At 47.1% G+C, this 15091-nt stretch overlaps 1 protein-coding gene and 1 pseudogene across 2 annotated transcripts in view; both read left to right on the top strand.

The window, feature by feature from the left end:
* Positions 1-2241: 2241 nt before the first annotated feature.
* LOC147650798 (hypoxanthine-guanine phosphoribosyltransferase-like) lies at positions 2242-7179 on the top strand (annotated as a pseudogene).
* A 197-nt stretch (positions 7180-7376) lies between these two features.
* LOC147650797 (axonemal central pair apparatus protein HYDIN-like) overlaps positions 7377-15091 on the top strand; it is a 57018-nt gene continuing 49303 nt past the window's right edge. Inside the window, exons 1-5 of one of the 2 annotated variants that reach the window (XM_086847709.1) lie at positions 7377-7565; positions 8877-8996; positions 10081-10194; positions 11738-11857; positions 13637-13771. In XM_086847709.1, coding sequence (XP_086703835.1) covers positions 8922-8996; positions 10081-10194; positions 11738-11857; positions 13637-13771 — 444 coding nt within the window. In that variant the 5' untranslated portion in view covers positions 7377-7565; positions 8877-8921. The other variant, XM_086847710.1, reaches the window with a different exon arrangement.

Genomic DNA, 15091 nt, shown 5'->3' with positions numbered 1-15091 from the left:
TTTCACACACTGGGCGCCCCCTCGTCCCACACACAGGGACCACACACCCAAGTCCGGACGACTGTTGCAGGCGACGTCCACACCTCCCGAGGCGACCGTCTGCACGTCTGACGGCTGCCGCCTCGACCTCTGGGAGCGCAACTCGGCAAAAACGAGTCTGCTACTACGAGAGCAGCTGCCGCTCACGGTCTCTGTGAAATCCACTGGAATTTGTAGATCCACCAACCTCTCCGGGGGTCTCCACGCCTCGCGAGAGGCCCCACGTTGGGCGCCAGCTGTTGCTGCCCGCTCGGCCCTTCACGCCCCGGCTAGCTTGTGCCAAGCGTCGGCGGCAGGAGTGGGGAACCAGGTGAGCACTGTGTGGCTCGACCTGGAACCTCTAGAGCTCCTTTGGGCTTGGGCTCTGTAGTATGCAGGGCGACATGAGGTGCAGTAAAGGGAGAGAGAGTGCTCGGAGTCCTCCAATTTCCCAGGAACAAGTTTATTCCAGCAGGTGCAGGGAGAAGGCGATGAGGGACAGGGCTGGGATCTCGAGGAGAAAGTCCGAGCCGAGACCCTGGGCACCTCTGTGCGCCAGGTTTTAAAGCCCGTGGGCGGCTCATACAACAACCAATGATATGGCAGCAGGGGAGGTGTTGTGGGAAGGGGTTACAATACACAAATCCAATGGTAGGGACTTGGGGGAGGGAGGATAGCTATACAACCAATAGGGCATCGAGTAAGGGATGATGAGCAGGGAAGGAACCAGAACAAAAGGTGTGGTGTACATAGATTGATAGGGCTTGGGGGTAGGACCAAAGTGATGGATGGGGAACAATCTGGAAAGAGGGGAGAGGTTTACAATGACAGGCAACTGGGAACAAACCATATCGGGATAGTGGGGAGTAACTGGGGCAAACCAACTCTAAGCTCAACAAAGGTGAACAAACATACTTAATGAAGGTAAACTAACAGGCGGCAACAATTTGTGGCCAATTTAAAATAAATGGCAGTATTTGGTTATTTCCTTTTGGCTGCTGTGAGTTTTGCAAGTAGTAACGTACTACTGTTTCCTACAGTCCATTTGTCTTTTCTTCCTAAGCACTCATCTCTCCTGTGCCAAAGAAAAGGAGAATTAAAAACAATTCATCTGTGTAAAGAGTTTGCAGGTGTTAACTTGGTGTTAGCAATACTTTATGCTATTACTGCTGAATCCACAGGTCTGCACTTTTAGCAAGATGTTTTACTGAGTTCTGTGGAATGTAACTGGTATGTAGATAACCTGTTTTTCACTAGAGAAGCTTTGAGCCAGCTCTGAATTTTTCTTTCAGTTAGTTCTGTATTTCTAACAACAGCAGGGCAGTATCAGCATGACAAAAATCTCAGGAATTTGTGGGGGGTTTTCTTAATTTATTTCTAAAACTTACATATTAATCTTACTCACAATTCTTTCTACTTCCTTCTATTTTTCCTTGCCTGGTTTTGTACCACCACTTTATAAATGAACAAAGCATCCATCACGGTGTTGAAGGGAGATAGAATCCAAAGACACAGATTTGTTTGGGGCCAGAAGAGAAACCCAAATGGGGATTATGGAGCTTCTAGACATGCAGACACCTCTGGGTGCAACCACCTGAAAGCAGCACGTTGGATAAAGAACTGTAACCCTAAATCCTGGAGGCAGAAGGGCTAAAGGCCAAATCTATGGGATGTAGCCATGGCCAGTCCCCAGCCACGATGAGGAGCACTCTGATCCAAGGGCAAACAGCACAACTTCTTCCCATCCATGGGCACCCTCTGCAGCTTCCCCTCTTCTCACTGCCATCCCAAAGCTTCTCCTTTTGGGTGAGCCATCTCCCCTGTCCTCTGAGAGAGTTAATGGCTGGAATGTCAAAGGTTCAGCTGTGAAATCATGCTTAGAAGGCAAAGCTTTCTCTTTTACCCAGTGGAGAACGATGGTCACAGTAGAGCAGCACCCCAAAGTGACATGCTGACCTGGAATCCCAATCTCCTTGCCTTACATTTTAATTTTCGCTTGTCTACCACACGAGCAAGCTACTGAGCTCTGCAGAAGGGCAAATGGAACAAGAGGGGAAGGTTGTTACTATTTTGGGTGGCTTTTTGAATGAGTTGATGATAGCCAAGAATTGATTTCATCATGACTGGGGCAAAGTACTTGTTATGCATTCACAACTCCATTCACAACTCAGCCACCAGCTCCAGTTATCAGATTGTGAATTGTTCTAGCAGAAAGATCAAAAACTCTCAGAAATATTTTTATTTTGACACATTATTGGAGGGGAGGAATTTTTTCTTCACACTGTCACAGACTGGAAGCTTTTTCTTGAATGACTTGGTTGCTAGTTTTAGATGTATTTCCCTTTTCCTTGCAGATAAGAGATGAGGACAGCGGCTACAACAAAAATCTGTTTTGCATTCCTAAGCATTATGAAGAGGATTTAGAAAGAGTCTTCATTCCTCACGGACTCATCCTGGACAGGTATGAGGGTAAACAGGAGAGAACAGGGACAGTGATGCCCATTTTTGTCCCTCCAAATGAAAAAAGCCTGAGGTCCTGCCCTGTGCAGTCCATGGGAAACGGGGAAACTCTGCAGCCCTAACACTTCTGTCCTAAAGTCTGGGATAAGAGGGGGTTTATGGAGAGGATTCCTCTGCAAGCCCAGTCAAGCTTCCATGTTCCATCACCTCTCTTGAAGCCCACCTATCCTGCAATATTTGTGTTTATGGGTTAAATTTGCTTATGCTGTGCAAATACCTAATTTATTTTCCTACGACTTGCTGTGCTCACAATTTGCTAGTTAGAAAAACCTAACAGCAAGATCAGAATTTTTACTTGAACATTGCTTAATATATGCACAAACAGCTCTGATATACAGAACACTTTCCAGAATTGCCTTTTTTTTCCTTCTTTCTCCCAGGACAGAGCGTTTGGCTGGAGATATCATGCAAGACATGGGAAGTCATCACATTGTTGCACTCTGTGTCCTTAAAGGAGGCTATAAATTCTTTGCTGATTTGCTGGACCATATAAAAGCACTGAATCAAAATGGTGATAAATCTGTGCCCGTTACCGTGGATTTTGTCAGAATAAAAAGCTACTGTGTGAGTGACTTTCTTTTCTTTGGAAAATTGACTCTCTCCATAGACTGGCATTCTAAATACTGGTGGTTTGTGTGAGAACCCCCCAAAAATGGAGTTTATGTGTACATTCTCTTCAAATTACATACTAAAAAGGAACTGATTTACTGATCTGCCCCAAAGGGTGGATATTATATATTCACTGGGATAAACATAGCAGAACACTCAAGATGACAAAGCCAGGGGCAGATCTCCAACTCCTTCCTCTTGCAAGAAGCAAGAGCAGCTCACCTTTCAAACAAATCCAGGACAACACTTTGGGGGGCATGCTTTATGTGACTTCCATCTCTTCTTTCTCCTTCTAGAATGAGTCACCTGCAGAAAAAAATCAGTTTTATTGGTGAGGAGCTGTCTACACTAAGTGGGAAGGTATGAATTGGCATCTTCAGCTTTTAATGGAAAACAACTCTTCTTGTGTGTTTTCCAGGAAATCCATCTTTATTGAAGATTTTGATACTGCATACTTCCAGTCTCTTAACACTGATTTAAAATGCTGGGCTTTGAAGCAGTGAATAATTCCCACTGATCTCAGTGGAAACTTGGAGTGATCAGCAATGAGTGCTCCCAAAGGTCCTATTCCCCATTTTATCCCAGAACCCCCAGAAATGAACCACACTCACCTGACTCATTCAGTGCCTCTGGAGTACTGGTGCTGTACACAGAGCAATATACAGACCTGACACAGGTGCCTTTAGCACCATATTTAAGCTTTCAGAAATACTTACAAAAAGACTCTTCAGTAAGCACCAAAGTCAAGTCAGTAGTTCAAGTGACAATCTCCTTTGAAAATCAAGGCAAATTCCTTGTAACTGAGGGTTTTAGTGTGCTTTTCTTGGCTGTTTGGTTTGCTGAAAATTGCCATTTAAGTATTTTTTTTTTCTTTTCCTTCCTTCCCTATGTAATCTCTTCCAGAATGTGTTAGTAGTAGAGGTAAGTAATGACTGAAGGAGGGGTGGAATGACACAGATTCTTTTCTCCCTTCTTTTCAAATGAATACATATTAGATATAAAATAATAATTACTGAAGTTACTGGGCTGCCAGGTTGGTATACTCTAATTTAATCCACTGACAGTCTGATTTTCCTTTCAAACTTGAAGGATAATTCATTTTTTTTATCACTTTCAGGACATTATTGAGACTGGTAGAACAATGAAAGCACTGCTTTCAAAACTAAAAGACAAGAAACCAAGGATGGTAAAAGTTGTAAGGTACAAGGATATAGCTGCTAACTAACATATTCAAATCATTTGGGTGAATAGTCATTGTATGCTGCCAAGTGCTTGTTTGGCTTGAAGTTTGGGGGGGAGAAAGCAAACGCAGGAAGCAATCCTTACCCAGCTGTGGGAAAATTAAGTGTTTCTTAAACTGGGAAATTTCCCTGTGCACTACCATCTTCACTGCTCAAATTAATAAAGGAAGGTTTGATGGCTCTTTCTATGGTGTCCATAAAGTCTGATGGATTCCCTGTTTCTTACTTTATGGCTGAAGGAAATTGATGTCTTTCCATAAGTTTTCTAACGTCGCCTCAGTTGCCTCAATGCTGGAATGACAACACTCAGAATATCCCTTACTATCCTCAACTCTAGAAGTTTCCAGAATCTAAGAGTCTGTCAGCACTTGGAAGATGACTTCAAGCAGCATTCTAGATCTGCTTGTAGTAGGTCTCTAAAAGGAAATTTTGTGGAATATCCCTGTGTCTGTCAAGTAATCACAATGCTTTATAAAAACAGTTGCTTTATGCACCAGTTATTCAGACAGGCCTTCTAGGGACTGTCCAGGAGGTTCTCAGTTTCTTCTGAAGGGCACAGGCAAACCAAGACTAGATAAGATTTTGCAGAAGAAATGTCCTTTTCTCCCTCCCTCCCCACTAAAATCATTCCCAGCCACTTGGACATGCTTCCCCCTCTGTGCTGTTCCAGTGTCCTGAGGCATTGCTCCATGGAAGGGCAATGACCTGAGACCCAGGATTGGAGGGAACTGAATACAAACTAGAGCCACTTGGACATAAAGAATGAACCTAGATCAGAGCCTTTGCTTCTCCCTCCACGACAAGGCTGAACACTACTGCTTTCTGTGAAATAATCTCACTGCCTTAATTTAATGGCATGATTTTAGAAGCTTATGGGGAGGTGTGGCAGAAGGGAAGTCTACAGCTTAGACATATTTTAAAAACCAACCTTCTCTGCTCTGCCTTACAGCCTGCTCGTCAAAAGGACATGTCAGAGTCCAGGTTACAGACCAGACTGTAAGTACCATGTTTTTCTAGTATTTTCCAAAACACAGTCTTACCATTTCCCTTCAGGCAAGCACATCTGACAACTGCACAGAAGTTTCATGAAGGCCAAGAGAAATGGGGAGAAACTACATAAAAACTTGTGAACTGATGTCCAGCTATGGCATCCTGAGGCCTCATGACCACCTTCTGTTTTTCCCCTGGCTGGCCTCAGTGCAGGTTTAGCTATTTGATACACAAATTTAACTATTTAGATAGCAGAAATGAATCAAACCTTAACTGTGTGTTGCTTTGCTTTGGCCCTGGAGGACATTTGTTTTGACTCTGCATTATTAAACTTGCCTTGTTTCCAAACTGAAAAGTCCTACTGAATCACGGTTCATCTACTTTCACTCAAGTAAAATCTCATTCCTTGTCTCTTCTCCCAGGACTAACTCATAACCAGGTGTTAAACAATTATTTTGTTAATAAACAGAATTCTCTTAACAACCTTAATTATATTACTGACTGATGGGAATGGTTTAGATTCTAACCTCTGTCATCAATTTATAGCTCAGATTCTTAAGGAAGCACCCTGAAAGAGATGATGTCTTTTACTCTTAGCTCAAGTGTGTGTTGAATACAAACTCTGCATTTAAAAGCTGCTTACACCACTGAAGGATAAAAAGAACTGTATTTTCTTATAGATACAGGCTTTGAAATCCCAGATCAATTTGTGGTTGGATATGCTCTTGACTACAATGAATACTTCAGAGATCTAAATGTAAGTACATGCACATTCCTCTACTGCCAAGTATCAGGTACCCAGCAAGAAGATTTGCTTCTACTCAGAGCTTCTCAACAATTAAAAAACCTTCAACTCCAGCTAGAAACTTCCAATAAAGGAGCAAAACCATTTTTAAGGTGCCGAGTTGGTAATGCAGTGTAGGTGCATGAGAAATGTTTGTGCTTCACCTTTTTATAATTCTACTCCACAAGTCTCACGGCTCAGCCGTGCTGCAGAACATTCTGGGCCCCCAAGATGGTGAGCAGCACACAATCTGTGACCCCATCTGAAAATAACTTGTCATTTGACTTTGATTGGATATTTGTCTGACTTAGTTCAACCGTATGTTGCTCTTCAGTCACCAGGTCTTTAAAGCAGCCCTGCAGGGACTCTGTGTGAAGGTCTTCCATACACTTAGGGATAACATGTCTTACATCTTACATGTCTGTAAGAACTCTTCCCTTATTCCATTACAGCTTCTTCAGGCTGCACAGAGTAGTGGCCTTGGAAACATCATAAACTGATAGGGTTGATCATTTTTCCCTCCTTTGTTTTCCAAAGTACTTCCTTAATTCTGTTTAACTGGGAAAGTTTTTTACTTCAAAGCCTTTTTCCTAAGACAAACCAGTCCTGCTGAAGACACAAACAGTCTGTGCCATTGCTCAGCAGCATTAAGGAGCATGCAGTAATTTAAGAAACCTAAGTTCTTTCAAATATATCAACCTATATATTGCAAATAAACTTGCAAGGAATACTAAGAGCTGGAGTTTACTGCAAGTAGGAAACTTCCAACTATTAGGGTTGTAGTGTGTTTTGAGTGCAGTGCTGGGAATACAGCTGCAAATCAGTCTTACACTTCATTGGAAGATAGAGATGGATAAATATTGTACTTTTTATTTTTTCTTGTAGCACATCTGTATTTTGAAAGAGAAGGCCAAAGAGAAATACAGGATGTGATAATCTCAGTCTTCTGGAGCACTGATTTCTGGCTGCTGCTGAGGTGATCTAAAGCATGCCATCAGGAAATGACTTTTGCTACTTGCGTGTCCCTGAGCAGCAGGAGAAGCTCCCCGTTAGTGCCAGGAGCTGCAGCTCGCTCATTGCCACGTGTAGGCAGCGCTGAACACGAGCTCTGCAGACGCTGGGATTTTTCCTGCTGGAAGCAGCAGCAGCAGCAGCAGCAGCAGGAGCTGGGTGCGGGGCTCTGGCGATAGCGAGAAACGTGCCCGGCACGTTCCGGGCCCCGCAGCGGATTCCTTCGGCTCGTGGCGGGGCCCGAGGGAGCTCCGAGGGCGGAACAGGCCTCGAGCGGAGGCCGAGATGGAAGCCAGGGGCACGGGCAGGGCTCGGGGTTGCCGGGGAACCGCGGCCGCAGCGGCCGCGGCGCTGCTGCTCCAGGCTCAGTTGCGTGGAGACCGCGATCCTCGGTGGGTGTGCGCAGCCTGGGCACGGGCACACGGCTCCCCTGGGCCACTCGCCAGGGGAATTGTTCACAGGGAATGGGGCTGTGCGGGGCACTTCGTGCTGCATTGCTCTCACAGGGAGTCCCGAGTTCGCGGGGCTTTGCTTTCTGCCAGGGACTCCCGAATTCGCGGGGCTTTGGTCTCTGGGAGGGAGTGCCGAATTTTGTTTGAAGTCAGAGATGGACTAAAGTTGTACTTTTTGGTTTTGTCACATCTGTGCCCCGAATTGTGTTGTGGATGTTCGGATCTGGTGTGTTACTCTGCATCCCCTGCACTCATCTGGTGCAAGGCCTCAGGCAGGGCTCTGGGGGCGCGCTGGAGGCCTTGGATGGGTTGTGACACCCCCTCAGCTGCTCCTCATGGCAATGTCCCCTGCATGTGGCCTTCTTGTGGGGGGAGGTTTTAGAGCTGAGCCGCTTTGTGGGAGGGAGGATGGGTGTGCACTGCCTCTTACCAGAGCCTATGCCACACGGCCAAAATTTCCTCCTTGCCCCTCTGTTGAGGGGAGGTTTGTGTGCAAACCTGGCCTCAGCAGATGAGTCTGTGCCTGCGACTTCCCCAGCCTGAAGCCACACAGAGCTGATTCTCAGGACAGCTGCTGCCTTTGGCTTTGGTGTGGATACATTTTTCTCCCTCAGTGTTGTTGACTTCTCCCCAGACCTGAGATCATAGGACAAGTTCCTGAGAGGTGGCTTAACTCACAGTCCAAAGTTCCAGTCAGCAGGCATTTCCAGGGAAGGCTGGGCTTTGGTGGTCACAGCTTCTTTATACAAATTTGTCACAATGGGCAAAAAATGCTTTATAACAAGATTTAAGCCATTAGCCATAACATTCCAGTCTCTCACACGTCCTGTGAGGAGCAGCTGAGAGAGCAAGGGGTGTTTAGCCTAAAGAAGAGGAAGTCCATTCTAGCTATTTTTAAATAATATTAATATTTAAATTAATAATAATAATAATAATAATAATAATAATAATAGTAGTAGTAGTAGTAGTATAATACTGAATCTAATAATATTAAAGCTACAGCTTTTACAGTCTGCTCTAACTATTATTAATGTTATTCAGATTTTTAGCTCCAGGTTTCAGTGTGATTCATTTTGGAATTGCACAACATAGCCATATAGTTCAACTAGAGGCCTAACAGTCCTAGCTACTCACACCAAACAAGCACTTGGCTACTTTTAAGTAATATAAATTTTTTAGCATCAGTGTATCTCTTGAGTCTGCCGTGAATTGGATTCTGGATTTTCACAGTTCCATTCTTGCTCCTTGCAGTTTTCTTGAGGCATTGTTGATCTTCTGCGACTTCCTGCTTTCAAAATGCCTTCTGGATTCCCAGAAGAGACAACGACACCTCCTCGGCTTTTGCTCAGGGAAAGACTGAAGTCTTTTAGTGTAAGTAGCCTCTGGGGCTGTGTTAAGGCTGGAAATGCCCCTGGTGTCCCTCCTCTCCGTGCCCCTCCTGTTGTCCAGCAGCACTGTGAGGCTGCAGAGCCCTCCCCAGCTCTCTGTGCCGTGCTCCTGTTGCTGGGGGCTGTCCTGGTGCACTTGGGAACAGCGTGTGTTGCTCCAGGGACACTCCAGTGTCTTCCCTGGCTGTGCCAGCGGGGCCAAGTGAAACCAATGTCCAGCTGGAGCCCTGAGCATGCGCTTCTCTCCCTGCCCTTGTCACAGCAATTCCTTCTGCCAGGCTGGGCACTCACTGTGCTGCTCTCACAAAGCTGCCCTTGAGCACCTGGGCAGCTCCAACTCTGCCCAAAGCCTTGAGAGACACGGCTGGTCCCAGCAGCAGAGGTTCCAGAGCAGCTGTTCTCTCTCATCTCCTGCGTGGGGCACAGATCCAGCCCTGCAGACAGCACTGGAGTCAGGGCCACAAAGGTCCCTTGGCTGTCTGGAGCTCGCTTGACTGAAGATGCCCTGCTGCTGAGGCTCTGTCCAGGAGATCCCTGTGTTTTCTTCTGTGGAGGGCTGTGGGAGCCCAGACAGAGCAAGCAAATGCTAATTAACAGAGAGAACTAAAACCTGGGCACTTTCCTGTGCCCCTCACTCTTGGTACCACTTTGCTTTCTTGCATCTCCTGGACTCACCCAGCAGCGCTATCTCCTCGCTGTGAGCTTTGAGTGTTGTGCAGGGATGGAGTTAGAGAGTTCTGACAGCTCCTCCCCACTCTCTGAAAAGATCACTGCCTCAATCCAGTGAACCTAAAGAGGAAAGAAATGCCCAAAGAGCAGAAATCCCCAAACATGTCCCATCAAATCATGGAGAAGCTGAGGGACACAGACATGTGTTTGGAGTATGTCTATTCTGCTCTGTTATTAATTTACTGATGCTAAGTATCTCAACAAGTAACTTAGGGAGCTTCCAGGACTGTCCTAGATGATGTGATCACCAATTAGTCACCAGTGCCACTTGTTCAAGAAAAGCCTTTCTGAACAAGCACATCTCTGATGCTTTTGCTGGGTTTTTTTTTGCCTTTCAGCTGCTTCCCTCTAGATTCTCGAGAGAGAAGTTCAACAAGAATGAGGCCAGTGCTGGGGAGAGTAGTCTGCCCAGAATTGGCCCATTTCTACACACGAGTGAGACTGGTCAGAAGGTAGCCTTTTTCTGCTCTTTTCCTTTCTGTCTGATGCAAGGTTTGAAGAGGGTGTGTGCTTGTGACAGGCTCGCCTCCAGCAAAATCCCTCAGTGTCCAGGTGCTGTTGTCATTGCAAACTGCTGGTAGTGGTGGACTTGGAGTCCTGGTCTGCACCAAGCCAACACAAATAACTTCTGCTGAAACTGCTGGGGTTTGCTGGAGTGGAGCTGCCATTGCTAAAACAGTGGGGGGAAGGGTGGGGACACAAAGGCACAAATTTGCCATTTGCCATTCTCCTGCTGAAATAGCCACCTCTTGCTTTGCTGTGGTCACCATCAAATGCTTGGGGTCATAGGATTTCATCCACAGTGGCAGTGCTGGCCTCTGAAGGCCAAGGAGCTGCAGGAATGACTGCAGATTTAACAAAACTAATTGCATGAATGCTTTGGGTTGGAACAATGTGTTGGGAGCCTGAGAGATTCTGCAGGCTGCCAGGTGTACAGGGGACTCGCCCTGGGCAGGGGGAATGGATGTGCTTTCTCTGGATCAGTGCCTACTTAGAGGTGTGTTTAAAGCTGCTTTTCCTGCAGGACTGGCTGGGTACATTGCACAGTCCAGATGTGGTAGGTGGCCGAGGTGGGTGCTGAGCAGGAAATTGGCAGCAAGAGACAGTAACAAAGTGGTGAAGGATTGCCCTGGAGAGGGAGGTCAGGGGCAGCTCAGAGAAGGGCACAACCAAGGGACAGTGTGCTGCAGCCACTCCCTTCAGCAGTGCAGTCCCACAGGAGAGCTGCTGGTGTGTCTGGAGTGGCAGCAGTGTGGCTGGAGAAGGCAGACAACAGGGGAGAGTTTTCTCAAAGCAATGTCTCTGCTCCAGAAGCATTTGCTGCTGTTGTGTCATTTCAGACATGCCTCTAGAATGGTATCAAATAAGACAGCAATAATAGAGATATACAAGAAAGCACCCATTTAAAGCTCATGGGAAAAGGAGATACTAACTCTACTCTTACCCAAGTTACTGAGAAAAGAACTGACCCATATCCTCATTCAGCATTCACCTCATTTGTCTTTTTCCTAATTTCTGTGTTATTGTATTTTTGCCTTTACCTCTGTTAGAAACACACTAACTTTTAAATACAATTAAAGGGGACAAAGTTGTGGAAGCAAAAGAAAACTGTTCATTAGTGACAATTCAGCTGAGCTGGGTGTGTGTCTCCCTCCCTGAGAGCTGAGCACACACACACCCTTCACCAAAATGGCTTTTTTTATACCCTTTATACCCTTTTATATGGCTTCTTTTATACCCTTTATATCCTTTTATATGGCTTCTTTTATACCCTTTATACCCTTTTATATGGCTTCTTTTATACCCTGCCCTGTGTGGCCCAGCAGCTCTTGAGCAGCTCAGAGCAGAGGTGGCTGAGCTACTGTTTCCCAAGTGTGGCCTGGGCAGACGTGCTCTCCCAGAGTCTGTACTTCACTGGGGATCAGAGGAAGAGTCTCCCTCATGAACATTCCTCCCAGCAGCTGAACCTCTCCCTGCTCTCTCTTGTCTCTCCAGTTGTTGCCAGTTCTCCCGAAACAGAGCTCGTTTCGTGTTTCCCCACCAGAGGTGGTGTTTCAGAACTTCGTGGCTCATGAAGTCTCTGAAATAGAACTGTCTCTCACAAATGAGAGCAAGGTGAGTGCTGGGGCCTGGAGCATTAACACTGTGCTGGAAGAGGAGAGGGGTGTCATTCCCATGGTGTGCAGCAAAGCAAGTTCCCTGCTGCAGCACATCCAGAAGAAAATGTCTCAGCACCTTTGTTCTGCAGGATGCTGGAAATCTTGCTGTGCTGGGAATTCTCCCCTGAGTTTGGCTATGCATTGATGGTATCTATCCTAAAGGATTTGCTTTCTCTTGAAAGCTCTGGATTGATAGGAATGTTGAGGGCTGTACAGTTCCAACCTGCTTTCATGCTTTGCCTTGGGTCTATACCACATGCTGTGTCTCCCTGGTTAATCTTGGTAGGAATCCTGGTAGGAATCTCTGCCTCTCTCAGCCTGTTTGGCTCCCTTTGAGCAGCTCACAGTCAAAGCTCATGGGCTGAGACTTCTCCTCTTTATGCTGGAATCACTTAGCACTGATGGCATTGGTACTGCAGGAAATGTGTTCTGAAACAGCCCTGGAGTCAGACTGATGCAGCAGAAGCAGTGAGAGGCCTTTAGGTGCCACTTCAGGCTCCTGCTAAGCTTCATCCAGCTCTGCTCAGGTTTTCCAAAAGCAACGTGGTGCTCTGCTTTCCCTTTGGAGAACCACAGCACATCCAAAGTCATGTGCTTCTGGAGGATTTCACCTTCACTTGAGGCAATTGTGATTATTTTTCAGTTTCCCAAGAGAACTGAGAGGGGAAAAAGTTGAAAAATGTCAGCAGTTGTGTTCCACTGTAAAGAGGAAAATCGAAACCATTTGAATTTCAGTCAGGGAAACATTTTCTCAAGTGAGGCTTGTGCCGAGAGTGGACTGGTGGGAAGAGCCAGGAGGGAGTCAAAATCATCTGGTTTAGACTTTTTGAGAGCATTTGGGTGCTCAGGGGTTGATATCTATGTGCTAGAAAATGCACATTTGCTGTGTCTGTGTATCCCAGAGGGCAGAACCTGGCCTGCTGGCTGCAGGCAGGAATGCCCAGCAGCCCAGCTCACCTGCACAGGCAGCAAGAGCCCCTGGGGAGCCAAGATTGCTTTAATGCTGCAATGTGAGTCAACACTGGTCATGTTTGTCCAGGCAGAAAATGCCTTTGAAGCCCACAGTCAATAGGCACAGCCTGTCTGTATTTCCATCACTTTTGGCAAAGTGATTGCTGTCCTGGTTTTATGATTCTTCCTTGCTGCTGTAGTTGCTCATTTAAATTCTCTTTCGCCATGTCCACGTTTTAGGGATTGTTTTGCTGTGTTCCTTCTTTGCCTTTTCAGGTTTGCTTTTATTCCCAGGGAGGCCACAGTGTTTGGTCTCCTCTCTTGCTGGTCTGCCTGCCTGACTGTATCCCCAGACCTGCCCTAGGCAAACCTGATCTGCTAGAAGGGAATTTCTTCCTTCCCCCAGGATAATGTGCTGCTTTGCTTTCAGGTAGCACATCCCCTGTCTGGAACACCACTGCATGGCTGTGTGCAGGCAGCAGCCAGCAGGTTTTTTGGCCTTGTTGAATGTGCAGATGACTTGGTGCAGGTGCTCTGTCTCCATCCTGCTGGTGCTGACCTGCTGGGCCCTTCCTTCCCACGGGGCACTGCCCTAGTGCCCCTGGCCAAAATGAGCCAGACAGAAGGGATTCAAGTTGTCCCTTGTGAATGATGTGCCTGTACCTGCACAGCTGAAAGTGCTTTGGGAAAGGGATCAAGGAAGGATGTCAGCAGGGCACGGACAGGTCTCCTGTCAGCCTGTTTGCACAAGTGGCACAATCATTGTTTCATGTCTTCCCTGCAGTGTGTTCAGCTGGTGCAGGTCTCCATGCAGAGCTCGCCTTATTTCAGGCTGGTGTGCCCCAACGACGCGTACCGTGCTGTGCCACGAGGTGCGACTGCCCGTGTGCGCATTCAGTTCACCCCCAGCGAGAGCAAGGTGAGACTGAGCCAAAACACACCATTATCTCCAGAGCCATTGTTCTCCCTGCGCTCTGGGACAGCCCATTCCATGCTGTGAGCTTGGCTCCAGGCTGGGGGCAGGCAGCCTGCAGCCAGGCTCACCTTGGCACGTGCTGTCAGGGGCTGCAGCCAGGCCTGACAGGCCCTGCTTCCCCTCCCTGCACATTCCTGAGCATTCCCAAGGGAAGATGCACAGGGAACAGGATGAAAATGACAGAGGGCTGTTGAGAGATGTTCAGCCATCTCTAGGTACGGTGGAAGGGGTTTCATTCTTATGGAAAACACTGGAAGAATGAAGAGCTCAGAGAGCTTTCCTCCTTCCTGACTGGCAACAGCTTCCCTGCCTCAGCCTGGGCTGGAGCAAAGTGGTGATTTCTGCCCCCTCTGTTCTCCAGCCTTGCAGCTGTGCTGTGCCACAGCACAAGTGACCAAAGTACAGCTGCAAGGCCAGGGCAGAGGATGTGCTGTGCCTGTGAGCCCAGCCTGGCACAGGCACACTGAGCTCTAGGTGCCCTTAGCAGGAGGTTGGTGAGCTGCAAGGGGACTTGGACACCTGCTGAAAGAGCTGCTGTAGGGCAGGTACAACCTGCAGGCAGAGCTGTGAGCCCAGAGCCTGTGGCAGTGACACTGCTGTGGCTCTGTCTTCATGCCTGTCACTGGGGCTGCTCTGTCCACTGGCCCCCATTCCGTGCCAAACGTGCTTTGCTGGGGAGATTTGAGCAGCAGTGCCGAGGCCCTGGAGCTCTGATCTCAGTGCTGGGATCTGGAGGTTTGTTCATACAGAAGGGTTTAGGACATGGCAGGGAAGGGAGGAAGGGAAACAAACAACATCCAACAGCATCCTGCTACCTCTTAGCACTGTTCTTCTCCTGACTTGCTTGGAGAGGCAAAGTTAGAGGGGAGTTGTGAGCCAACTCATGTTTCTACACTAGACCAGAGGTGCAGGACCTTTTTGGGTGCAGCTGTTTTCTCACCTTCCTTTCCTTTTGCTGCTTAGAGTCAGTTTAACACTTGGTCCTATTCTCAAACAGCAGGAATACAGGAACCTAAAGAGGAATGGCCTGTGTTCCCTAGCTCCATGTTCCTTAGAAGGGACTTGGAAATTATTTAACATCATTAAACTTTAGAGTAGAAGTTGTGGCCTAGGGCAGTTCTCTGTATGACCCTAATGACATGAGAGCTTAATGCCACTGAGATAGGTTTTGCAAAGTGAACTGGTGCCTTTAATAATAATAATATTATTGGTAGAACTTAGTGTTCATTTTGGGGTGGAATAGAGTAGAGTAGAGTAGAGTAG

This window comes from Cyanistes caeruleus, chromosome 12 (genome assembly GCF_971803275.1).
Source record: "Cyanistes caeruleus chromosome 12, bCyaCae1.hap1.1, whole genome shotgun sequence".
In the NCBI taxonomy this organism is placed as follows: Eukaryota; Metazoa; Chordata; class Aves; order Passeriformes; family Paridae; genus Cyanistes; species Cyanistes caeruleus.
This window is presented reverse-complemented; position numbering and strand designations above follow the sequence as displayed.